Source organism: Bubalus bubalis, chromosome 13 (genome assembly GCF_019923935.1).
Source record: "Bubalus bubalis isolate 160015118507 breed Murrah chromosome 13, NDDB_SH_1, whole genome shotgun sequence".
NCBI classification, from domain to species: domain Eukaryota; kingdom Metazoa; phylum Chordata; class Mammalia; order Artiodactyla; family Bovidae; genus Bubalus; species Bubalus bubalis.
In genome coordinates this window covers 23,777,147-23,803,931 of record NC_059169.1, presented here as the reverse complement: position 1 = coordinate 23,803,931, position 26,785 = coordinate 23,777,147, and the positions used below count along the sequence as shown (strand labels likewise).

Sequence of the window (26,785 nt, the reverse complement as noted above, 5' to 3'; positions counted from 1 at the left end):
GAAGATATAAAATGCTTAGATACACATCTGTATTTATTAATACTTTGCTATTTGGGGACAAGAAATCCATGAAAATGTTCTAGAAGAGGATATAAATTAAAGATATTTCTTAGATAAGTATGATCAAGAAGTAATAAGTATGATCAATGACTTTCAGTGATTTAACATAATGAGTTAAATGTCATATACTTAGTTGCTCAGTTGTGTCTGACTCTGCTACCCCGTGGACTGTAGCCCACTAGGCTCTTTTGTCCATGGGGATTCTCCAGGCAAGAATACTGGAGTGGGTTGCCATGCCCTCCTCCAGGGAATCTTCCCAACCCAGGGATCAAACCCAGGTCTCCTGCATTGCAGATGGATTCTTTACCATCTGAGCCACCAGGGAGTCCAAGAATACTAGAGTGGGTAGCCTATTCCTTTTTCCAGGGGATCTTCCCGACCCAGGAATTTAACTGGGGTCTCCTGTACTGCAGACAGATTCTTTACCAGCTGAGCTACCAGGTAAGCCCCAATGGGATAAATAAATATAATTAAATACAATGATTAAGTAAATAGAGTCTCCATAGCTATTTAGAGGATGCCAGCAGTATTATCTGGGAATCCTTTGCTTTTCTGAGCTTGTGGATTGTATAGAGCTGACTTTAGAAGGAAAGATTGAGGTTAGTATAATTATGTAGTTGGAGTATAAATCCAACTGATTCATCTTAATTTAAAAAGTCACACACTACTTGATAACATGGCTTTTCTAGCACTCGGATATCCTTTTAGGCATGTTTCAGAGACCCTATAATGTAAATAGTGTTGCTTTGCTTAGGTCTATGGGATTTGGGAATGGAAAAAAACTAGAGATCTCTTCAAGAAAATTATAGATACCAAGGGAACATTTCATGCAAAGATGGGCACGATAAAAGACAGAAATGGTATGGATCTAACAGAAGCAGAAGATATTAATAAGAGGTGGCAAGAATACACAGAAGAACTGTACAAAAAAGATCTTCACGACACAGATAATCACGATGGTGAGATCACTCACTGAGCCAGACATCCTGGAATATGAAGTCAAGTGGGCCTTAGAAAGCATCATTACGAATGAAGCTAGTGGAGGTAATGGAATTCCAGTTGAGCTATTTCAAATCCTGAAAGATGATGCTGTGAAAGTGCTGCACTCAATATGCCAGCAAATTTGGAAAACTCAGCAGTGGCCACAGGACTAGAAAAGGTCAGTTTTCATTCCAATCCCAAAGAAAGGCAATGCCAAAGAATGCTCAAACTACCACAAAATTGCACTCATCTCACACGCTAGTAAAGGGGCTTCCCTGGTGGCTCAGAGGTTAAAGCGTCTGCCTACAATGTGGGAGACCAGGGTTCGATCCCTGGGTTGGGAAGATCTCCTGGAGAAGGAAATGGCAACCTACTCCAGTACTCTTGCCTGAAGAATCCCATGGATGGAAGAGCCTGGTAGGCTATAGTCCATGGGGTCGCAAAGAGTCAGACACAACTGAGCTACTTCACTTTCAAACGCTAGTAAAGTAATGCTCAAAATTCTCCAAGCCAGGCTTCGGCAGGACATGAACCATGAACTTTCAGATGTTCAAGCTGGTTTTAGAAAAGGTGGTTTAAGAAGAGGTGATCATTTTAAGAAGTGGTGGTTTAAGAAGAGGTCAAATTGCCAGAGATCAAATTGCCAACATCCACTGGATCATCGAAAAAGCAAGAGAGTTCCAGAAAAACATCTATGTCTGCTTTATTGACTATGCCAAAGCCTTTGACTGTGTGGATCACAAAAAACTGTGGAAAATTCTAAAAAGAGATGGAAATACCAGACCACCTGACTTGCCTCTTGAGAAACCTGTATTCAGGTCAGGAAGCAACAGTTAGAACTGGACATGGAACAACAGACTGGTTCCAAATAGGAAAAGGAGTACGTCAAGGCTGTATACTGTCACCCTGCTTATTTGACTTATATGCTGAGTACATCATGCGCTGGGCTGGAAGAAGCACAAGCTGGAATCAAGATTGCCAGGAGAAATATCAGTAACCTCAGATATGCAGATGACACCACCCTTATGGCACAAAGTGAAGAGGAACTAAAAAGCCTCTTGATGAAAGTGAAAGAGGAGAGTGAAAAAGTTGGCTTAAAGCTCAACATTCAGAAAATGAAGATCATGGCATCTGGTCCCATCACTTCATGGGAAATAATGGGTTAACAGTGGAAAGAGTGTCAGACTTTATTTTGGGGGGCTCCAAAATCACTGCAGATGGTGACTGCAGCCATGAAATTAAAAGACGCTTATTCCTTGGAAGGAAAGTTATGACCAACCTAATTAGCATATTGAAAAGCAGAGACATTACTTTGCCAACAAAGGTCCGTCTAGTCAAGGCTATGGTTTTTCCAGTGGTCATGTATGGATGTGAGAGTTGGACTATGAAGAAAGCTGAGCACTAAAGAACTGATGTTTTTGGACTGTGGTGTTGGAGAAGACTCTTGAGAGTCCCTTGGACTGCAAGGAGATCCAACTAGTCCATTCTAAAGGAGATCAGTCCTGGGTGTTCATTGGAAGGACTGATGCTGAAGCTGAAACTCCAATACTTTGGCCACCTCATATGAAGAGTTGACTCATTGAAAAATACCCTGATGCTGGGAGGGATTGGGGGCAGGATGAGAAGGGGATGACAGAGGATGAGATGGCTGGATGGCATCACCGACTCGATGGACATGAGTTTGGGTAAATTTCTGGAGTTGGTTATTGACAGGGAGGCCTGGCGTGCTGTGATTCATGGGGTCGCAAAGAGTCAGACACGACTGAGCGGCTGAACTGAACTGAACTGAACTGATAGTATTTGGACATGGTTCTTAAGTGAACATTGTGTTTAAATAAATAGGTGAAAGGTAGGATGAAATAGGAAGTAAAAGTTTCAGGACTGCATGCTTCGAAGGCTAGTATATATATACTGATTATGAGATGAGAAAGTCAGAAAGATACTGAGAAATGTAGAAGGGAATAGCAGGCAAAGAGAGATTCAGGTTGATGTTAGGCATTGAAAAATCGATCTCTAGGTAGATAACTTTTGCTCCAACATCAATTCTGAGTGTAATCTGAGGTTCCCAAAATCTTTTTAGGATGTATAGGAGATCAAAACAATTTTCATAGTCCTAAGACTTGCTTTGCCTATTTCTCTGTACTGGCTTTTGCACTGTTAGTGCAAACACAATAGTGAGCAAAACATTTAGAGCTTTAGCACAAGTTAAATTAGTGCCACCAAACTGTACTTGTAGTCATTGTATTCTTTACATGTACACACTCGCAGGAAAAAATAAAATCTAGTTTCATTGAAGAATGTCCTGAGGAAGCTGTAAAAATTATTAATAGTTTTAAATGTCAACCCACAATTATATATATATTTTCTGTATCCTGTGAGGTAAGAGAATACATGAAGTACATCTTCTGCATACTGAATTGTAATGGCTGTCTTGATGAAAGGCACTTATGCAATTGTTTGAATTGCAAGCTGAACTAGTCACTTTTTTTCCTGAACATATTTCATTTTTGTGGGAAAAAAATGATTGACAGACAAAATATGATGGTTCAGACTTGGATACCTGGCAGACATTTTCTCAAATTTGGACAAGATGAACCTGCCACTTCAAGAAAAACAACTTATAGTTTTGTTGCCAGTGATAGCATTTGATCTTTCAAGAGAAAATTGGAATTTTAGAGAACGTATAGCAGTCATCATAAACTTGAAAATTCCCTAATACCTACAGATATGATGATGTGTGTCAGCACTGGGAAATTTTGAATAATGCATGAACCAAAACTTTTCAAATGTCAGTGCATAAATTGCAAAATTATGCATAATTGACCAAACCATTTGTAGTGAAATAAAGACCAATGGGACATTACAATTAAGCACTTGTCAAATTTTGGTATAACATCAAAGAAGAAAGCTAACAATTATTCAAAAAGACAATTAAATATACCTTCCTTTGGCAACTGCATATATGTAAATGGCTGGATTTTTGTCATATATCTCAACCAAAACAGCATGTTATAACAAATTCAATTCAGAAGCAGATATGAGAATACAGCTCTTCTTGATTATTAAGCCAGGCAGTAATGAAATTTGCAATAATATAAAATAATGCCACTCTTCAACAAACATTTTGTTTTGGAAAACATGTCATTGTGTAACAAAATATATAATTTATTCTAATGTGATGTTTGCTCCGCTTATTTTTAGGTATAATTAGTAAATATTTTTAAATAATTAAGTTATAGTTTTAAAATAATATATATTTATAAGTGTAACCCATCAAGGTAAAAAGCTATGTTTCTCAATAACTTGTAAGAATATAAAGGATCCTGCAGTGAAAACTTTGGGAATGACTGAGCAATGTATGTAGATTTGGGAGTCATTAGCTTGGGAGTTTACTGTCTACTACTGTTTGAGTGAGGTTATATAGAACAAGAACCATGGCTTTGGAAAAGTCGGTCTAGGATGTAGAAGAATGAGTGAAAGGGGAAAAAAATCACTCAGATGGAAGAGACTATCACCAAATGTAGGGACTAGAGTAATGGAGAGAGTGTGAGCCTTAGAAGAGCATTGCGCTTGGTCAGGAAGAAGTTGCAGGAGACCTCTGAACCATGTCAGTGGCTCAGGAAAGCCTCTGTCAATTATCTCAGCCTGCCCAAACCTTCCGCCCTTCCTTAATGGAATTTGCAGACCATCACCAGCAACAATTCCCATTTTCTCAGACTTTATCTTGCATGGAACTTGACTCTCATTCTAACTAAATCCTAGTGCATCTTCCTTTGCAGTCTCTTCAAATATAAACTTCTTAAAAAAGGGTTGCATATGGTAAAAGAGCAAGAGTTTTTATTTCCTTCTCCATATGTGTTTGGTGATAAAGATCTCACATATATTTTTCAGACATAAAGATGACATTTTCAGTTAATTCCAAATGTTAGGATATACTCAGCTTATTTGATTCTAGCACAACCCAGTAGGGCTCGCTCTTCATTAAGTTTTGCTGCTGCTGCTGCTGCTGCTAAGTCGCTTCAGTCGTGTCCAACTCTGTGTGACCCCATAGACGACAGCCCACCAGGCTCCCCCGTCCCTGGGATTCTCCAGGCAAGAAAACTGGAGTGGGTTGCCATTTCCTTCTCCAATGCATGAAAGTGAAATCGCTCAGTCATGTCCGACTCCTAGCGACCCCATGGACTGCAGCCCACCACGCTCCTCCATCCATGGGATTTTCCAGGCAAGAGGACTGGAGTGGGGTGCCATAATTTTTGCTACAGCAATAATATTCATTAGTTTTCAAAAAGAGGAATAATTATAGTTAGCTCCCCTGGTGGCTCAGACAGTAAAGAATCTACGTGCAATGCAATGCAGGAGACCCATGTTCCTAGATAACATTGTTTTTCTTATTCAAAGGATTTTCTCACATAGTTCCCATGCCCTCTCCTTAGCCATCAGTTTTCATTTATCTATCAAATTACTCCTATTAGCATAGGACTATCCAGTAAATTCTCCTTCTTCAAAAAAACACAAAACCCTTTGACCCCGAATCCCTTGGGCACTGGCCTGGGTTCTCTACTTGGATTACAGCAAACATTTGCAAGAAAGTTGTCCATACTTGCTTCAATTCCTATTTTCTTCTGTGCTCACATTCTGCTGAGGCAGCTTTTGGCAATGTCAGTAAGAGCCTCTCTCTTGTCAGCTTCTATGCTCAATTGTGATTCCCATCTCAGTTGATCTCTTAATAGCATTGAGATGATGGATTACTTTTTTCTTCTTGAATCACTTTCTTCCCGTGGTTTCTTGCAGACTCCACTTTCCTCATTTTCCCTTTCCTTCACTGCTTTCTCATTCTCATGCTTTCTGATGGCTGCTCTCCTTTTCCTCAGTCTTTGCACTCTTCCTTATCTTTTCTCTTCAGATTATTTCATCCAGCACCATGACTCCTCCTTCTCAGATCTATATCGCCAACCTCAAGTTTCCCCATCGTTTGAATTTTTAATTGGCATTATACCAATCTTAACATGTCCAAAATAGAAATTTTAATTTCTGACTCACACCACAAACATGATGTAGCCATAGTCTTACTTATCTGAGTTAATGGCATCAGTGCACATCCAGGTGCTGAGGTCCAGTCTTCAGAATTGTCTTTTGTTTCCTCTGCATCCTACACTTGCTTTTTGACAGTAAGTCCTTTTGACTGTTCCTCAGTGCACATGGGGCTTCCCAGGTGGCGCTGGTAGTAAAGAACCTGCCTGCCAATGCAGGAGACATGAGGCACAGGTTGAATCCCTGGGTCACGAAGATCCCCTGGAAGAGGGCATGGCGGTACTCCAGTATTCTTTCCTGGAGAATCCCTTCAACTGGTGAGCCTGGCAGGCTATGGTCCATAGGATCGCAGAGAGTTGGATACAACTGCAGCGATTTAGCTCACATGCAGTACATATGGTCAATGCTGTCCGTTTGCAACTTGCCCCACAACTGCTATAGTACAACCCCCAGTGCTTGTCACTCATAGTATTTTTATACTTGTGTTACTGAAGACCATTCCCTGGGCTTCCTGCTTTCAATCATGCCCCTGCTCCAACAATTTAATGTACAAACCAGATCCTTTAATATGCAAACCACATCACATTCCTCCACGTTTAAAATTATCCTGTAGCTTCTTATTATACATATTAAACCCCAAACCCTTTTCCATGTTTCTGTGAGCCTGCCATGATCCCTGCCTGCTTCTCTGACCTTTCTCTCCACTCACTCACTGGTCTCCAGTAACACTGACATGCCTGTTTTTTCCAAAATCAACAAGCTTCTTACACAGCTCAGCACCTTGCAGTCCAATTTCTCAGAATCTGCAAACCACACCCCCTCTCCTCCTGACTGGTTCTATTTCATTACTGAGGTCTCTGCTCAGACATTACCGCCTCAGAGAAGGTTTTCCTGCTCATCTTATATAAAATGGTCAGTCAGTAAAAAGTCAATTTTTCCAAACCAGTTTGCTAACATCATTTTTTTTTAATTTTCCAAATGATGAAACATCATATATAGTTTGAAAAGTTTAGAGATATTTGGTAAATTCAGAAAGCTTGCCATTGGTAATAGATCAATCAGATGATTTACTTATGGTTAATTGTCTTTTACTGAACTGGTTATGGACAAATTGACCTAAAGCCATCCAACATACTGCCACATCACTTCCTGTCCTTTACTGTTTTTTTCCTTATAGTACTTAACTTCACACACAAGTCATATTTATTTATTTGCTTTTATAATGTTCTCCTACCTTTTAGATTCTAAGCCACATGATGACAAAAATTTGTATGGTTTTTAGCTGTAGCTTTGAGGTCTACAGAAGCTGCTCAAGAATGTTGATTGAATGGATGAATCAAGTACTATGTGGCAAAATAAACTAGATGTGAGTGTATCAGACAGAATAGACAATATGCCAGAATAAGCAAATGAGAGTAAAGATTATGAGAGAGTGACCATAAAGGGTTTTGTTTATTGAAGTAAAGGAGATCAGTGTGTTAGATTATAAAACTAACTGAAAAGCAAAAGAGGGAGAGGAAACACCAAAAAGAATATCAACTTCTTGTTTTGTGTAAAAGTTGAAGGTCATATGTATTAGAGAATGAGATACTGTTCCTTATGATTGTTTTGTGTTTCTAGATTGTGTTTCTGGACTTTAAAGATTCTTAGAAGGCTTAGACTTGATTTAAAATCTTCAGCCCACAATAATTCATGAAACAATCTGCTGTGCATTGTTTGGCACTGATTTTATTGGTTACACAAATGCTTAATTGAGTTTAAATTCTTGCTAATATCATAAATTGACATTTAGAAAATAAATGATTACAAAATGATATTAAAAGTAAATATGAAGCACCATGATATACCAAATTGATGGGGAGGAAAATGAGGAAGGAGAAAAGTTGAGAAAGCATTTTTCCATTCAGTGCTTATCCTAAGAGACTAGATTACTTACCAACATGTTAATTCTAGGTGATACAAATTAATATAGCACTCACTATTTGTTGGTATAGATGACTAATTTCTAAAGAATTATAAATTATAATGTTTAAAATATGTCATTAAATTAATATTCTGGAAAACATTTGTTATATATTTTATTATAGTTTATCATTATATGAAAAAATTAAAGAAATTTGCAAATATCATAGGGATGAATTCAGTATAAACACAGACTAGAGAAATAGGTAATTGCTTATTTTATTATATCTTCAGAGTAGTTTTTGTGGCCTTCTGATAATTAAATGAATTATTATATGTGACTACTTTAAAATCATTGGAAGGCCTTTTTGCAAAGAAAGAAGAGCAGGAGGAACTACAATTCATTGTAATATGTCTGTAATAAAAACTGGTCAATAAATTGCTCTTTAAATGATCTAGCTATCTATTCATCTATCCATAAGGCAGTACAGAGGGATACATAGTTCTCTGGCATAAACTAGCTCTAATATAGCAGAATAGTAATGAATTATCTGTTACAGTAACAAAATCTGTGACTTGAGAATTGTAATGCACAAATATGTAAACTAACTCTAAAAATTTCTCTTCAACCCAGATATACATTGTAAGATCATCTGATTATCCATAATTGATATGACTTAATATTTCTTCATCTTTTTCATTGCTATATTTGAGGATGTCTGTGGCCTTAAATTATAAAAGTCTCTTCAAATTTTGTATCTTAAAATGTTCATATATAGAAAATGATAAAAATATGAAAAATGCAAAGGGTCATAAAATGTCTGTTCATGTCATGGTGGGGAGGTTATTATAGCAATTATTTCATGATCATTAGTTTTGAAATCAACTTAATATTTAAAGCAGTAAAAAGCCCCATAAATATTGTTTCTCACATTGCAAAAAACCTACCTGAGTGTAAATCTTCACTGATTTTGCAATTTGTCAAATTTAATTTCAAATCATTTGATTTTTTTTCTCTACCAATTTCATTTAAATTTAAATCTTGATTTAAATATCAGTTGTTCTTTGTACCTATAATAAAATGTCTCTAAAGGGAATGTGTGCTGGAAAAAGTTAATATAAAGCTTCTAGTTACAGGTGTTTTGTTATTAAGTTTTCACAGAATGTTAATGTTGAAAACTGAAGTACCTGAAGAAAAACTTCATGCATTCCAAATTCAGTTTCTACTTAATGAGATAATACATAAATTAATTTTCTCATAAAGCTGGGAGAAATTATGTTTTTTTATTCAATTATTAGATTGCAGTTTTCAATTCAATCAACCATTTTTAGGCATTAAAAGGAAAGTTGTAAATTTCCTGTCTTGGTAGACTTAATCTGGTATCATTTAAAAGAAGAGCTTATTGAAATTCTCAATGGAAAAACAGCAAGAAGATAATTTTTTCTAGACTATTTCTTAAACTCTTTAAACAAATGTTACAAATGTTTATTCTAAATAGCTTACAGTTTTTGGCACATCAATAAAAAGCTATTACTTATATAGCTTGAGTAAGGAATATGTTTTACTTATTAAAATTTTATAGTCAAAACAATGTATAGTTTCTTTTTAATAATTAAGTAGATTTGATTAATTATTCAGTACCCATCCTACCTTTGGATTTATAAATGCTGATTTAAATGTCAGTTATTCTTTTTCAGAGATGCAAAATACTTTGTTCATTTGACAGTTCTTTTGACAAGTTTAAATTCTTGTTAAAATCATAATGTAAATTCCATAAAATGGAAGGACACAACTTCATAGTAAACAAAGTAGAACAAAGTGATAGTTCTTGCAAATTCAGAGTTAATACAAACAAGTAATTTTAGTAAACTTGACTTTTGACTTTATGAACTTTTCAGAAAAATCACTAACAAAATTATCCAATTTATTGACTTCTAGATTGTTCAGTTTCTGTTATGTGTTTATAAATTAAAATTTTTGAATTTATTAGGTCCAAGATTCACAAAAGTATATTTATCTCTAGACATTAAAGAAGAAATGTATACAGAGCAACAGTTCTCATCATTGATTGGATTTAAGAACATTTCAAAGAACACATTCAAAAACGCATGCCTAGTATATGTTTAGGGGATTCAGTTAACTGGACTATGTCAATATTTGATTCAACATAGGTTGAAAGAAGAATCCTTATATTGTGATGAGTTAATTGCATAGTGAACAATATTGTAAAGTTGTATTGTAAAAAGTATTTTTAAAGCCATTTTGTGTTCAGTATTTAATCAGAACGTTGATATTTCAGAGTGTGCAATCTCTTATTCAAAGGGGTAGTAAAATTAATATATAGTTAAGAAAACTAAAATTTTAATGTATATAATAGTAAGGGGAAATTTTAAGTGTTGCTGTAATATGATTTTAAACTTTTTACCAGATTTTAATCATTTTGTTTAAATAATAAAGCTAAATCAGAGGAAAACCAGTCTGAAATAAAGATTGTAGACTTTTTAATAGAAATTTATTTTTTAATTACTAACTCAAACAGTAGTCAACTTAGTTTACTGCCAATAGTGCAGTCCTGTAAAGAAACAACAATATTTAAAACTAATATCTTCATTTTTATTTTGAATGAATGCTCCTAAATATTAAATATATTCCCAATATTGCTTTTATAAAATAAATTAACTTGCTAAACCTACTAATTACACAACTGAAAAGATAAATTCCATATATACCTGAATCATTGTAGGTTATAACTTAATGGGATTGGAATTTATAAAGTTTTCTTTTTTACTCAAATTTTTTTATAAAAAATTGTATGTTTGTTCATCATTTAGAGTTAGCAGAAATCAGATGGAACACTTGCATTGCTTAGGCTAGCATTCTACATTCACCATACAGGGCATATGGCCAGTATCAAACACAAATACATACCTCTAGAGTACATGCCTTAGAAAACCTGGTGGAATGCATGTAAAGCTGCCTGTGATATATGGGTTTCTTTACATCTATCCTTATTTTTATCTTTTAAAAAAGCTTACATTATTTGCAAGCATTGCTATTTAACCATTTTTGGTAAATAAAATCATTTGCAGCCTCACAATTCATAGCCATAAATTGCTGAGAAAAATGATCCAGTATTATTGAAAAAATATAATCCTAGCAGTTTTATTTGAGTTCCAACCACAAAGATTTAATTTCCCTTTCACATTCACTCCTGTGGATCTTTAGAAACAGTGTAGTGGTAGAGATTGCAGCTCTGAGGTCAGACTGCTGTGGTGGAATGCTTGCAGAGAGGACATGTCATAGATAACCTATAATTGCAGTTTCAAAACCAGGTCAAGCCAAAAGACTAACCGAGGCTGATTGTCACATAGAGACTCCCGAATTTCAGTGCAGAGACCCCATGATTTGTACTTTCCCCACACAACCCAGCTGATCAGGGCAGTTGGAAAACCTCATGTTTAATACAATCTCAATTGGCAGAGTAGCTAACCTCAACTGAAGCCTTCCCTGGTGGCTCAGACAGTAAAGAATCTGCCTGCAGTGCAGTAGCCGCAGGAGACGCAGGTTTGATCCTGGGTTGGGAAGATCCCTGGGAGAAGGGCATGGAAACCCACTCTAGTATGCTTGCTTGGAGAATTCCAGAGACACAGGAGCCTGCCTGGCTACAGTCCATAGGGTCGCGAAGAGTCAGGCACGACTAAAGCGACTTAGCATACAGGCACAGTGTGTAGTTTATACATAGTTTATACTGTAGTGGGTGCTGGAGAGGCGAGGGTAAGCACAGGAGTCCTGCCTAGTTATATGTTACTGTTTAATCACGTCTATGTTAACTGCCATCAAAATGGAATAGAGGCTTATCAAAGTGCATTAAACATCAAATTAAAAAAAATTCTTATTTGAAGTGTCTGTGCTGTAATAGAGTTGCAACTTCTTTGAAAGTGTTGCTTGCCTTTGATTGTAGTGTAGAGGCACTGTCTCTGTTTCAGCTGCTGTAACAGAATACCAGACTGGGTGGTTTATCAACAGAAATTTAGCAGGGTACTGGCAGTTTCCATGTCTGGTGAAAGCTCACTTCCTGGTTCATAAATGGACATTTTCTGGCCGTGTCCTCATTTGGTAGAAGGGGCAAGGGGACACTCGGGGGTCTCTTGTATAGAGTCACTAATCCCATCCACTAGAGGTCCGCTCCCCAGGCTGAATCACTCTCCCAAAGCCCCTATTTCCAAATACCATTCCATTGGAAATTAATTTTCAGCATAAGAAGTTTTGGGGGGACACACATTTAGTCCATAGCCTGCACCTTGATATATCACACTCAAGCTGGGAACTCAATACGAATCCATCTCCGAATTAGAATACATAGTAAATTGTGTCTTATATATATTCTCTGTGAAAAAAATGGTGTTTTTTTTGCTGGTTTTTAGGATATTATGGCATATTAATGACACAGTTTCACTTCATTAATAGCTCTCCCGGTAACTGTTTTTTTATCATTTCACTTTATTCTACTGTTATTTCATCTCTTTTTGTAATTTATCAGTGGTTTGATATGGTCTTTACAACCTAATTTAAAATTACTGTAAGATTTTGTGGTTATGGGAGATAATTTTATTGATGTATTTTATAGCTAATTATATATTGACACAGTCTAGTATCATATTTAGGCTAATTTTTTGAACTGTAATTGCTAGGATATCCAAGATGATTGTTGCCTAAAGCTATCATTTTTGAAATACAGCTTTTACTTGCTAATTACTACTGCTGCTGCTCTTTAGTCACTAAGTTGTGTCTGACTTTTTGTGACCCCACGGACTGTAGCCCATCAGGCTCCTCTGTCCATGGGATTTCTGAGGCAAGAATACTGGAGTGGGTTCTCCAGGGGATCTGCCTAAGCCAGGGGTTGAACCCACGTCTCATACACTGGCAGGTGGATTCCTCACCTCTGAGCCACCAGGGGAGCCCTGTTGATTACTACAGCCTCCTTTAATTTGTGGATAAATTATTCTCCATTCTTTCTGTGAAGAAATTGACTTGGAAGCATTTGTTAAAGAAATAATAAAATGTCCCACAGTAAAGTAAGATGATAAAAACAAAAGATCTCAAGACAGTTCAGAAGGTGGTCACACACTTCTTTCCATCAATTAATATGACTCATGACTTTCTCACTTCTTAATAAGGTTTGACAATTTTAAGGATGGTTTAGTCATGAAATGCTTTATTTTCTTTTAATTTGAACCTTCTAGGAGGCCTGATGATGTTCAGGTTTCCCTTTGGAAATTTAACCTCTGTTTACAGTAACTAGTTTATGATCTACTAGCTTTCATTCTGAAAAAGAAAAAGAGAGAAACCATAAAAAATGCAGTAGATGCTAAATCAAATTTTAATGTCATTTTCTTTAGTAAAGATTGAACTCATGAATGTAAATTGTTTTCTTAGTGACACTTTTTTTTTTATCATTTGTGGGTTATAAACAATTATGAATAAAATTAATAAGAAATTACTATTACCCATAACTTCTTTTTGATTTCTATACTTTTTGTGTTTGATCCTAGGAAATACCTATCTATAAAATGTGTGTGTTGTGCATGATGCCCGCCTTCCACCAGTCATTTTCCTGGGAAAGCACAATTGGGTTTAGTAGGCTGATCATTTAGATCCTTAGGTTAGTTTTGCTGCATTGAGCTCATTTACTGTGTGGAGCAGACGGATGACCAGTTTTAATATGAATACTAAGCCTTTTCATCCTTTACTTCTGCTTGTGTTACAGAAACCCTCGAAACTCTCATCAGACAAGCAGAAAATTACACCAGCATACTTTTCTGCAACACCTACAGGAACATGGCCCTTGAGGCCGCCGCTTCCACCCAGGAGCTCTTCACGGATGTAGGGCTCTATTTATTTGGTGCGGATGTTAATCCTGAAGAATTTGTAAACAGATTCTTTGACAGTCTTTTCCCTCTGGTGTACAATCATCTCATTAACCCTGGTGTGACTGACAGTTCCCTGGAATACTCAGAATGCATCCGGACGGCCCGCCGGGACATTAGCCCATTTGGTAATATTCCCAAAAGAGTGCTGGGACAGATGGGGCGGTCGCTGCTGCCCAGTCGCACGTTTCTGCAGGCGCTGAACCTGGGCATTGAAGTCATCAATACCACAGACCATCTGCAGTTCTCCAAAGAGTGTGGCAGAGCCCTGCTGAGGATGCAGTACTGCCCACACTGCCAAGGCCTGGCTCTCACTAAGCCTTGCATGGGGTATTGCCTCAACGTCATGAGAGGCTGCTTGGCACATGTGGCAGAGCTTAACCCACACTGGCATGTGTACATCCGGTCACTGGAAGAGCTGTCGGACACCATGCATGGAACCTATGACATTGAACATGTGCTTCTGAACTTCCACTTGCTCGTTAATGATGCTGTGATGCAGGCTCACCTTGATGGACAGAAGTTATCGGAACAGGTAAGCATCCACTCAAAATTTCCTGCTTTCTTAGAGTGCATTAGCTATATACATAAAGTGAGTTGATTATAAGCACATCATTATATACTTTATTATTTTTTTCATAAAAATCTTTATTTTTTAATAAACTTCCAATTAAAATAAATTTACATTATATACTTTAAATTATGACAGCTTAATAATACTTTACGAAATAGTAGGAGAATGTATGAGTTGTCATATTGTCATATTCAATTCTAAATATATTTTACATGACACATCAAAATTTTGGTTAGCTAAAATACCAGTTTCTCCTCTAAGCAGTGGCCTTCTTATAGGGTTAGTTCAGTGAGGTAAAGAGGGCTTGGTTTTAAAATCAGGACCAGCATAAATGTGATTCTGCACTCTTCCATTAATTCTCAATTCTTAATTCTTAGCTTCTTTGAGCCCCAGTTTTCTCACTGACAAGAAGAAAATAGTAACAAATAACTTTTGGAGTATTCTTTTTGGGGAAGATAGGCAATCATTTAGGCATACTACCTAGTATCCTGCCTGGTACTCCAAAAATGGATATTATTGGTATTTCAAAAGTATTCAGCTTTAAAATAGAAAACACCAATTATATAGGCATTAAATGAAGACTTGTTATCAAAAGTGTTTCTTCGGAGACTTTCCAGAACCTGGGACAGTGATGGTGTGATGATTTTTTAAACTATGATGTATATGGCATCATGGTGTTTTATTCCAAGAAGGCTTTAATAAGCAAAATAATTAAATCAAAGGACATAAGAGTTTCCTATTTCTCTCACATTCTATAGAAATATTCTCAGGCACCTTTAGTAATAGTTTTTATATCCCATACAGTGAAGTAGAACATGCTGCTGCTCTTTATCCTAAATATTTTGTCCTGAAAGAAAATTATGCTCCTTAGCAATAACAGAATACATCTCCCCACCCTAGCCCTTATTTACCGAATTAATAAATGCTCTCATTATTGACTTTATAAGTCTGTTCCTTTCATTAATTTCCAATACAAATTGGATATGAAAACCTTGATGTCCAGGCATATACACCCCACTTCCTTCCTAACTTTCAAGGTCCTCCTGGCACCGTATGAGCCAATATGGTACCTTCATGCAAATTAGAAATGGTACCCTCTTTAGGTGGATGGGACTCACAAGTAGAGTGTGAGCTGGAGTTCAGCTCTTATTCCCAATCCACTCACCTGGGTATCCTTACACAGCCAATAAGGTTCCCAACCATATACAGTTGTCCTGGTTGTTTTGCAATCTCTCATCCTTTTAGGGAGATCATACATGTACCAGAACTTCTGCAAGAGATATAATACTGCTACTGCTACTGCTGCTAAGTCGCTTTAGTCGTGTCCGGCTCTGTGCGACCCCAGAGACGGGAGCCCACCAGGCTCCCCCGTCCCTGGGATTCTCCAGGCAAGAGTACTGGAGTGGGTTGCCATTTCCTTCTCCAATGCATGAAAGTGAAAAGTCAAAGTGAAGTCGCTCAGTCGTGTCCGACACTTAGCGACCCCATGGACTGCAGCCCACCAGGCTCCTCTGTCCATGGGATTCTCCAGGCAAGAGTACTGGAGTGTGGTGCCATTGCCTTCTCCAAGAGATATAATAAGCCAACTCAAAAGACTTCTAAGATTTCATATACTTCATAGTTAGTGAGGAATAAGCATTTAGGTCTAGGAAACAAAATATCAATATTATGATATTGCGTATCTCCAGAAGGAAAACAAGTACAGAAAATCTGAAATGAAGCCCGGATTTGAATTACTAATTTGGGACAAGACATCTAATCTCTTGGGGCCAGAGTTTTCTTATATATAGATAGATAAGTAGATAGATACACAGATTTTTAAGATTCTTTTTCTTTTGTCTTTTGGAGCCTTGGAGTGCCTTTTTGTATCCTTAAAATCTACCATGTAGAAAATTATTGTATATTACTATATATCTAATTTTTTTTTCAATTTCAAAAGCTAAACTAACATAAGTTTGTAGTTAGAGAGACATGTTTTCAGAATTCCCTGGTGGCTCAGATGGTAAAGAATCTGCCTGTAATTCAGGAGACCTGGGTTCAATCCCTGGGTTGGAAGATCCCCTGGGGAAGGGAATGGCTACCCACTCCAGTATTATTGCCTGGAGAATTCCATGGACAGAGGAGCCTGGTGTGCTACATAACATGGGATCAGGAAGAGTCAAATACAACCTGTTTTCAAATCCTGAGTTTGCTACTCATTATTCATGTGGCCTGAACAAGTTCCTAAAAGCCTTTGAGTCTGTTTCATCCTGCATAAAGAAGGAAATGGTGGTTTAAGTGTGATATATGGCTCTGACATTGACAGCTACTTGGTCCCTGAGAAATTTGCTTTTCTCTTTTCCAATTCTGGGGCCAACCCTGATCAAACCTTGGTGAAGCAGGTTACTTTACTATCTTAAAGGATTAGAATCATCAAACTTGTGTTCTATAAATACATTTTAAGCAATACTTTTGTTATATGGAAACTCCTTGGTGGATTTTCAAAGAGCATTCTTTTCTTTTAAGCAATTAATTATATTTCATATAATAAATGGTCCTATAACTATCTTAAAAAGCATAAGTTATTACTAATGAATTGTAGATTCTTTTCCAAGTAAAACAACTGCGATTCTTTAACTTACGGCGACAGAAGGAGAAACTGACTTTAAATTCCTTGAAAATTGACTCATTAATATTTATTTCTGCCAACTTCAAAGTGATTTATAAACTGTTTATCAAGTTTTGATAACCAGTTCACACATCAGTGAATTTAATAAATTCAAAATAAATTACTGGTGAGCCAGAAAATAATGACTTTCTCACATTGCCAGAGCAATCTCTGAGATCTAGTACTTTCAAATCTTGTCCTCCGTAAATACTTGTATCCATCCATTTTAAGAAATCCATAGGGGTACCTGATGCATCTTACTTCTGTTGGATGAATTTCAACTGGAAAAAAATTATTGGTTTCCTGAGGAAATCATAAATATCTTCTATTTATAAAACCATTAAAGAAGCAAAATCTAACTTAGAATGTTTTAATTTTGTAATTGTCTGGGGATTAAGACAAAAATCTAATAAACTATTAACAGAGAACCATCAAAGTATGGAGATTAAAAGCACAAGTCCTAATCTCTGAGTACATTTCCCATCTGTTCTACCATTTACTAGCCGTGAGTTTGGGAACTTGATTGTTTACTCTTTCTTGAGTTTCCTCTTTGGTAACAAGTGAAGTCGCTCAGTCGTGTCCGACTCTTTGCGACCCCATGGCTGTAGCCTACTAGGTTCCTCCGTCCATGGGACTTTCCAGGCAAGAATACTGGAATACCATTTCCTTCTCCAGGAGATCTTCCCCACCAAGGGATTGAAGCCGGATCTCCCGCATCATAGGCAGACACTTTACCATCACAGGGTTCTTTTGAGATTAAAATGAGTTTAGGTTTTCTACAAGATAACTGTTTAAAGCCTACTAATAATTATTATGTTATATTCTTTATAAATATATTATTGATTTCTCTGATGTTTTAAATACTTTTAAAGTGAGCACCTCTTTCTTAAACTGTGATATAGAAATCAAAAAATGTTTTAAATGGGCATTTAATGTAAGCAGATAATTGTAAAGATTTTCCTGAATGAAAAGAAAAACCTTAAAGTTTTAGAGAGCATTATTTTGAAATCTACAATGAGTTTTAATATTGATGATTTTAATTGCTAATTCTTTGATAAAAATAATTTCATTATGAGGAAATGGTTGAATGATTTTTTTGGTAGGAAATGATTAAATGATTGCATGATACTTGATAGGAAATCATGAATTCATTCCGTAAATAAAAACAGTATTTTAAAAATATACTTGCTATTGATTAAAGTTAGAACATTACTTATTGATATAATTGAATGCTTTAATTTATTAAAGAAACAAGAATGCAGGATCTGGGTTAATTTCAATGTTTCAGTATTTTCTAAATGGAATAAATGTTACCAAGAAACTCAACTGAATGTTGATTCTATACCATTTTAGAAATAAAAAGGTTTTTTTCAGCTTTACTGAAATACATTTGACAAAATAAAATAAAATTCTTCTTTAAATATTTGAAAGAATTCAATAGTGAAACTATCTAGTTCTGGGCTTTGGTAAGAGTTTTTTTTTTTTTTTTTTTCTTGTAAATTATTGATGAAATCTCCTTATTCATTATTGGTGCTGTTCAAGTTTTCTATTTTTTCATGTCTTGGTCTTGGTAGGATCTTAATTTACAAATTTATCCATTTCTTTCAGGTTATCCAATTTGTTGGCCTATAATTTTTCATAATAGTCTCTATGGTCTTTTGTATTTCTGTAGTGTCAGTTGTAATATCTCCTCTTTCATTTATAATTTCATTAACTTTAGTCTTCTCTCATTTTTTCCTTATTCTAGCTAAAGGTTAGTCATTTTTCTACTCTTTCAAAACTTAGCTCTTAATTTTGTTGGCATTTTTTTGTTTTTTTCTGGTCTCTATTTCATTTATTTCTGCTCTGATCTTTGTTATTCCCTTCTTTCTGGTAATATTGGGCTTAGTTTGTTCTTTATCTGGTTCATTGAGGTATAAAGTTAGGCTGTTTATTTTAGTTCTTTCTTTTTCCTTAACATTGGTGTTTATCACTATAAACTTTCCGGCTTTTGCTGCATCTTGTAAGTTTCAGTATGCCGTGTCCCTACAGCTGGGGGTTGAGGGTACCCCTCTAGAATGTCTGGCACTGTGTTGAGTGTGGAGTTTATAGCAAGTGTGTGTCTCAGCCTGTGCTACCTGTTTCCATGTGGGTATTTTTTCATTTGCTTGATGTGTAATAGTTACTCAGCTAGTTTCTAAAATAGCTGTGTGTAGTTGCACATTTCTGTGTTTCTTTGGGAAGAGGGATCTTCCTAGGGAAACTAGGAGGCTCCTATGTCACCATCATGAGAATTGCTGCCACAAAAAGTGTGCTTTTAAGCCTGAACTGGGTTCCAAAGTATAATTTTTAACAATAAAAGTCCCACTCAGTATTTTTAAATAGAAAGCCAATTTTCCATGTCTCTTACCTTTGCACCATTCGTACAGTTTCAGCTGGTTGCATCCAAATTACTTCAGGATGGCTACGTACTTCAGTTTTAAAGTCTATCAAAATTGAGTTTAAGTGTCTGCATTGTACACACTAATGCACTCTAATTAAACTATGTTGTTGAGAAAAGGGATATCTGATCACTGTTTCTCTACATATCTACATTTATCTGAATCCATAAAATGAAAGCCTAATAAGTTGATATGTGTTTTTAGGTATCTCGTTGATATCTTTATATATAAATTGAAGAGAAAATTAAAATAATCGCCTGGATTATTTACAGTAAAACACTAAATTTTGTTCTGTTTCTTCAATAATGTGGTATATATTTCCTAAAAATCATGTATATTCAATTTTACATAATAGAGACTATGGGACAAACCAGGTTAAGGTAACACATTAGTCTCTCAAGGCCTTGTCCTTGAAACCACTCCTAGTGTGGGAATGGTGGCTGACCCCTATATTTCAAGGATGCGGTAGATGGATGAGGAGCCTCTGATTGCCTGGGTCCTACTCTTGGGTGAATCAGCAGTCACATCCTCTCAATGACCTCCTCCAACAATCTACACAAAGCCAAGAAGGCATTATTTCTGAAACAAAGTTAATTTTGTTTAGGAGCTTTCATTCATATATATTTTTGTGCTTGGCCGCATGCATGCATGCCAAGTCAATTCAGTCATGTCTGACTCTCTGTGATGCATGGACTGTAGCACACACGCCAGATTCCTCTGTCCATGGGATTCTCCGGGCAAGAATACTGGAATGGGTTGCCATTTCCCCTTCCAGTGGATCTTCCTGACCTGGGGATTGAACCTACAGCTCCTACATTGCAGGTTAATTCTTTACCACTTGAGCCATCGGGGAAGCCCTTGTATTTGGCTACCAGAGAATGAAGGGCTGTGACCATAGGTTAAAAATAAGCTACCTGTGGATAAAATTTATGAGTAGCTGGACAAGACTTCATTGAAAATACCAGCATAATGTCATTTGATATATCCTGATGATGTTTTCAACAATATATCATGTTTACCTTTTCCTAACTAATGGGGTGACCTAATGTTGAACTTGTAATTATTATTTCTCAAATTATTGTTCAAATTATTGTAATTGTTCAAATGATTTGTTTCTTTTGAGAAATAAGACTGGAGCTTAACAACAGAAAAGGCAATGGCATAAGAATTAAATTATAAGCAATTGAAAGGGGAAGATGTAAGTTTTTAGGGTAAAAGGCAGCTCAGACAGAATCCAATGAAAGTGGGCTAACTGGAAATAGAAAAATCTATAAGTTAGCAGAAAAGGAAAGGAGAAAAGGAAGGTTCATTAGACCATGAGAAGGTCATTTGGTCCAACTCATCATTCTATTAATATATAGAGATCTCTGAAAGGTTTTTGGACACTTAATTCTGGATGCTAAATAGTTACAGGGAGCTTGCTATTACAGAATTGGTAGCAGAAAAGCATATAGCAATAATTAGTGGGTTTTCTTCGCAATACTAAGCCCATTTAGTTCTTTTCAAATGTTGAACAAGGTAGAATTTTCTGACTAGAGGCAAGTCAAAGTGTTAGTCGCTCAGTTGTGACTCTTTGGACCCCATGGACCAGAGCCCACCAGTCTCCTCAGCCCATGGAATTCTCCAGGCAAGAATATTGGAGTGTAGTGCTATTTCCTTCACTAGAGGCAAGTCAAAAGGTATTTCTATTGTCCATTGATTGTCTACTCAAATCTTATGATATACTGAGATAGCTCCATAATATTTTAACCTCTGCTGGTAAGAATTTTCTTTACATGTCTGATTAGATCTGAATAGTTCTCCTTTTGAAGACTTGCCCCTGAACTTGTGAATCATGGGAGGAGGGGTGGTCACTTTGGCCTTTTGATAACCTCTCTTGAAATTATTGGCAGTAATTAGGGGCAATCAAGACTCAGGTACCTTATATACAGTAAGTCTACATTTCTTTTAGGAACACATTAAGTATCAAACTTGCATAGTTTAAGGATAGCTATTTCATAAGACTTTGAGAATGTTGCATGATTAACTTGTGATTATTACCTTTCTGAAAAAGACTGTGGTATGAATTACTCAAGATTAAGTACTGATAACCATAGTTCTTTATTTCTACTTAATTTCCTGAGAAAGAAAAAAAATTATTAAATGTCTTATGAGGGCCTAAAGTCCTTTAAAGGGAAATCTGGACAAAGATCTCCAGGAAGAGTTGTCCATCAGGTTTGTGGACAGCTCTTGTTGTTGGACAGTTCACCCTTATGGTGAATGACTGTCTGCGTCTTCAGTTGCCATGCCTGGTATTGTGGAATGGAATATGTGGAAGATAGGGACTAGTCTTGGCCATCTTAGCTGTCAGCTATGTGAAGGCTTTTATTCTGACTCCTTGCCTTCTTTCTAGGCTTTTGACTCCCTTTTTTATTCAGTGTTTATTTACATGCTTTCTTGTTAAGATCATGATTTTAACTATCCAGCTCTGTCTTTCTCTCCTGGAGGACTTACTGAGCCCAGGATCGAGTTGGCCAGACTGGAGGGAGCCTGGGGTTGACAACTGGTAGATGTCTGGCATGGCCTTTCCATTCCCAACCATCAAAGCCAGATGCTTCTCCTTCCTCAGGGATCTGTTGTGTGGAGGGTTCCTGGTTGTAGTCTCAGGCCCCTATAAAACGTGCTTTTTTAGGAAATTGGGAATGGAAGGATAATTTTCAGAATTAAAGGTTCTGAAGAAATTTAAAGATTTCTTGCTCAGTTTTTATACCATGCATACATCTGCTTTGTTATGTTATTTTCTCTGAGCTAACAGAACTCTTTTTTCCTGTAAAATAAGCTTGTGACTTCTTGAAATAAAAGGGTTTTAATATGATATTATACATGTTTTAATACCATTCTCCCCAATTGCCAGTCCAGGTTTGATGCAGGATACAGGAAGCTTGGGGCTGGTGCACTGGGATGACCCAGAGGGATGGTATGGGGAGGGAGGTGGGAGGGGGGTTCAGGATGGGGAACACGTGTACACCCATGGAGGATGCATGTTGATGTATGGCAAAACCAATACAATATTGTAAAGTAAAAATAATAATAATAAATAAATAATTTTTTTCATGATTTTATTTTATTTTATTTTTAAACTTTACATAATTGTATTAGTTTTGCCAAATATCAAAATAAATAATTTTTTTAAAAGGGTTTTAATAATACCCAGCTATTCTTTTTGACTTTTCTGAAATAATTTTTGCTTGAATTTTATAAGTATATAGCTGTTCATATGTAGCACTGATGTTTTCAGCTGGATTGGACACTTCTCCTCTACATTAAATGGAATAAATTCTCTTTAAATTAAATACTGCATGAAAAAAATTTTTTTCCCTTGATGAAGTTCAGCAAGGATGTGTTATTTCTGTTGGAGTTTTTGCCTCTCCCTTTCTACCTGAGTGTTTTCTTAATGCAGCAAATCTTTCTTGGTTGGAGATTTGCAATGAATGCAGATAATTTTTAAGTGCATTGATAACTTTAGATTCTGAAGGTAATTTTGTGTACATCTGCTGCCTGGTTTTGAGAGTGTGAACTAGTATTAAATCAGTCTCATAAATCAGCAGTCTTTTGCCATTATGAATTAAGAAGTCTCCATTCTCCATGCCTTTGGAATATGCTGCTCCAGGTTTCCACAGTTCATGTTCTCTTTCCACAAGCACAGCAGCCCAATCACTCACCTCTAGCAAGTGTTCACTTAGAGGCTTGATCAGACTCTCTTTATTATTAAGAACTCACTCCAAAGGCAAGGTTTTATGAGTCTTTTTTTTTTCTTTGCTTCTAAATTACATTTACCCATTCTTCCCTTCCATTTTTGAGTCTTATGAAAACAGCTTTATGCTTCTCTGAAGATTGGAATTTACCTCCAAAGTTCCTGTTACTGCTATCTGAAGCTGTTCTCCATTCTTCTGATGGATTTTGAAGGCTGTTTTGGTTGTAGTCTTGTTACATTTACTTTGATGCATTTCCTAAAAAAAAAATTTAGTCTTGCTTATGTCAGCCATCAGCTGAACTTGTAAACATTGAGATTTTTCTCCTTCCTGTGTTTTCTGTAAGTATCTGGTTTAAGCCCAAGTAAAGAAATGTAGCATCTCAGCTCTTTATCCATGGCCTTCACCTTTCCCATGTCTTGTAGTAAGTTCTCAAGTTTGGCTCCCAGTCTGGTTTATTTAACATATCCAGAGTCTTTTCAAAGTAGCAAAACTTCTCAGTAATTTTATATTTCCCCCCGGGGAAGGGCAATTCTTTGTATTTCCATGCACAGAAATGCAAAGTTTTAAGCACACAACCTCCATTCTGACTATACAAGTCATCATTTCTCTCAGCCTCTCTTGGGGACCTGGGTCTATGCTAAGCTCCCTTGGCAGCATTCCCACTCCTGGGCATGGAGTCTCCAGGATCAGCAACACACAGAGCATCATCAGTGGAGCCCCCATGGCACCCGAGACCACTGATGACTCATCTCAACTGGCTAAATTCCTATGGCCAAAAGAGACCATACAGCGCTGCATTGAGAATTCTTCCCAGAGAACCTTGCTGGTGCCTAGAAATCAGAACATTTCACATCAGAAGTGGTGGAAGTGACAAGAAAAACTGCCTCTCAAGATGAGCCCCCCATGTCTGAACCCACAATGTCAGTAGTCACATCGCATGATACTAGGGTAGGGACTCAGCTCCATAGATCAGAGGGGATGGCCAGGAGCTCTGGCCATGCCAAGTGTTTTCCTGGCTGCCCCAAGAACTAAGCAGGGAAATGTCTTCCTCTGTCTGCAGTTATTCCTGTTTGGGAAGCTCCCAAGTGAAGGGTTGCAGGTCCCCAACAGTGGCTGCTGATCCTCTTCTTCTAAACTCCTCCTTTTGTGACTTTGGAGACCTAACCCAATCCACGATGATCAGGGAAGGTTCTGACTCTCAGTGTCCCTTTGGTCTGTGAGTGGCTGGCCTTGAGGGTGTGTGGGGCAAATGTGTGGGCAGCCTTATGATGGGTCCTCGGTAGGGTTTCAACTCACTTCTCTGTTTTGACATTTGACAACTAAGGAAGAAATCATAGGAATTTTCAAAATCTTTACATATCAAGAGCGTGAAGTATATCTGTGATCTTTTGCCCCCTTCTGCTTTTCTTCTCTCTGAGCCCACAGGACGTGTGTGGACCCCAGGGCTGGCAGCTGACAACACTTCAGCAGCAGGGACAGGCAGACTGTCCCAGCTCTTAAAACTGAAGCTTGCTCTCTCCTTATTCCATTTCAGCCATCTCTGTGTTCATTTTGTGCCTAGAATAAGTAGATGGAGCATTCTTGGTGGCAAAATCACTCAAGGGAAATATAGTGATAAAAACAGCCAGGGAAAGGGCATATGGTAGGGTACAAGAGGGTCAGTGTTAGGCTACGTACTAAACTCATCAATGATGTTGAATTGTATTTGTCTACATAATATGAATAGTCTTATCTGAAGGAGATCCCACTTCATCCCATCAACCAATAGTAGATGTTTGATGCTGGATATCACAGTTGGGAAAAGGTCACATTTCAAGGTAACCTCCAGGTTTTAATCTAGGGTTAGAAAACCTCTATCCTTGAATTGGATAAAGAAGCATTCTATAAACAACTCACCATATTGTCAAATGATAGGCAGTTATAACTTCCTTCCTTCAATAAAGTAGTAAGTATGGAGAAAAATTATCCAAAAAAGATAAGAAGGCAAATATTACTCAATGGTGTTTCTGTGATTTAATAGGGCCACTACTGATTCATTGCTGTGCTGTGTGATTAGTTGCTCAGCTGTGTCCAACTCTTTGCAACCCCATGGACTGTAACCAGCAAGTCTCCTCTGTCCATGGGGATTCTCCAGGCAAGCATACTGGAGTGGGTTGCCATGCCCTCCTCCAGAGAATCTTCCCAATTCAGGGATCCAATCCAGGTCTTCTGTATTGCAGGTAGATTCTTTACTGTCTGAGCCAACAGGGAAGCCTGAGTCATCTCTAGGTATATGTAATTCCTCTTTTATTTAGTCTTTTGCTTAATGTAAATATCATACCATGCTCTGTATTGTTAGATGTTATTTAACATAATATTGACATGTTGCAAATAATTTTTCTCCTATTGAATCACAAATTATTTTTGTCAGATTGAGAAGACAAACTGGAAAGTTATTGTTTTAGTTACCTGAAAAATATTAATCACCTTCTACAACTAATCTTAGAGTTCCTTCTTTCACTGACCATAACACTGGTAGATGCTTTCTAACAGCTTTACTGTGCTCATTAAGGAATTGAACAAATATTTCACAACTGCTCATCATATATTACTTTTAGAGTCACATATTTTTATCTTCTTAAATATTATACTTGGATATAATGCATTGAGGAAAAAAGTGTTCTAGGTAAGTTAACATAATGGATGAGATTTTTTGAAAGCGACAGAAAGTCAAATTCATTTAAACCTTAGAAGACTCTATACATGGACATCACCAGATGGTCAACACCAAAATCAGATTGATTATATTCTTTACAGCCAAAGATGGACAAGCTCTATACAGTCAGCAAAAACAAGACCAGGAGCTGACTGTGGCTAAGACCGTGAACTCCTTATTGTCAAATTCAGACTGAAATTGAAGAAAGTAGGGAAAACCACTAGACCATTCAGATATGACCTAAATCAAATCCCTTATGATTATACAGTGGAAGTGAGAAATAGATATAAGGGCTTAGATCTGATAGATAGAATGCCTGATGAACTATGGAATGAGGTTCGTGACATTGTACAGGAGACAGGGATCAAGATCATCCCCATGGAAAAGAAATGCAAAAAAGCAAAATGGCTGTCTGGGGAGGCCTTACAAATAGCTGTGAAAAGAAGAGAAGCGAAAAGCAAAGGAGAAAAGGAAAGATATAAACATCTGAATGCAGAGTTTCAAAGAATAGCAAGAAGAGATAAGAAAGCCTTTTTCAGTGATCAATGCAAAGAAATAGAGGAAAACAACAGAATGGGAAAGACTAGGGATCTCTTCAAGAAAATCAGAGATACCAAAGGAACATTTCATGCAAAGATGGGCTCGATAAAGGACAGAAATGGTATGGACCTAACAGAAGCAGAAGATATTAAGAAGAGGTGGCAAGAATACACAGAAGAACTGTACAAAAAAGATCTTCACGACCCAGATAATCAATATGGTGTGATCACTGACCTAGAGCCAGACATCCTGGAATGTGAAGTCAAGTGGGCC

At 36.9% G+C, this 26,785-nt stretch overlaps 1 protein-coding gene across 2 annotated transcripts in view; it reads left to right on the top strand.

The window, feature by feature from the left end:
- GPC5 (glypican 5) overlaps positions 1 to 26,785 on the top strand; it is a 1,547,826-nt gene that overhangs the window by 277,975 nt on the left and 1,243,066 nt on the right. For both annotated transcript variants that reach the window (XM_025263152.3, XM_044927162.2), the window contains exon 3: positions 13,743 to 14,437. In XM_025263152.3, the coding sequence (XP_025118937.3) occupies positions 13,743 to 14,437 (695 nt within the window). The remainder of the gene's footprint in view (positions 1 to 13,742; positions 14,438 to 26,785) is intronic.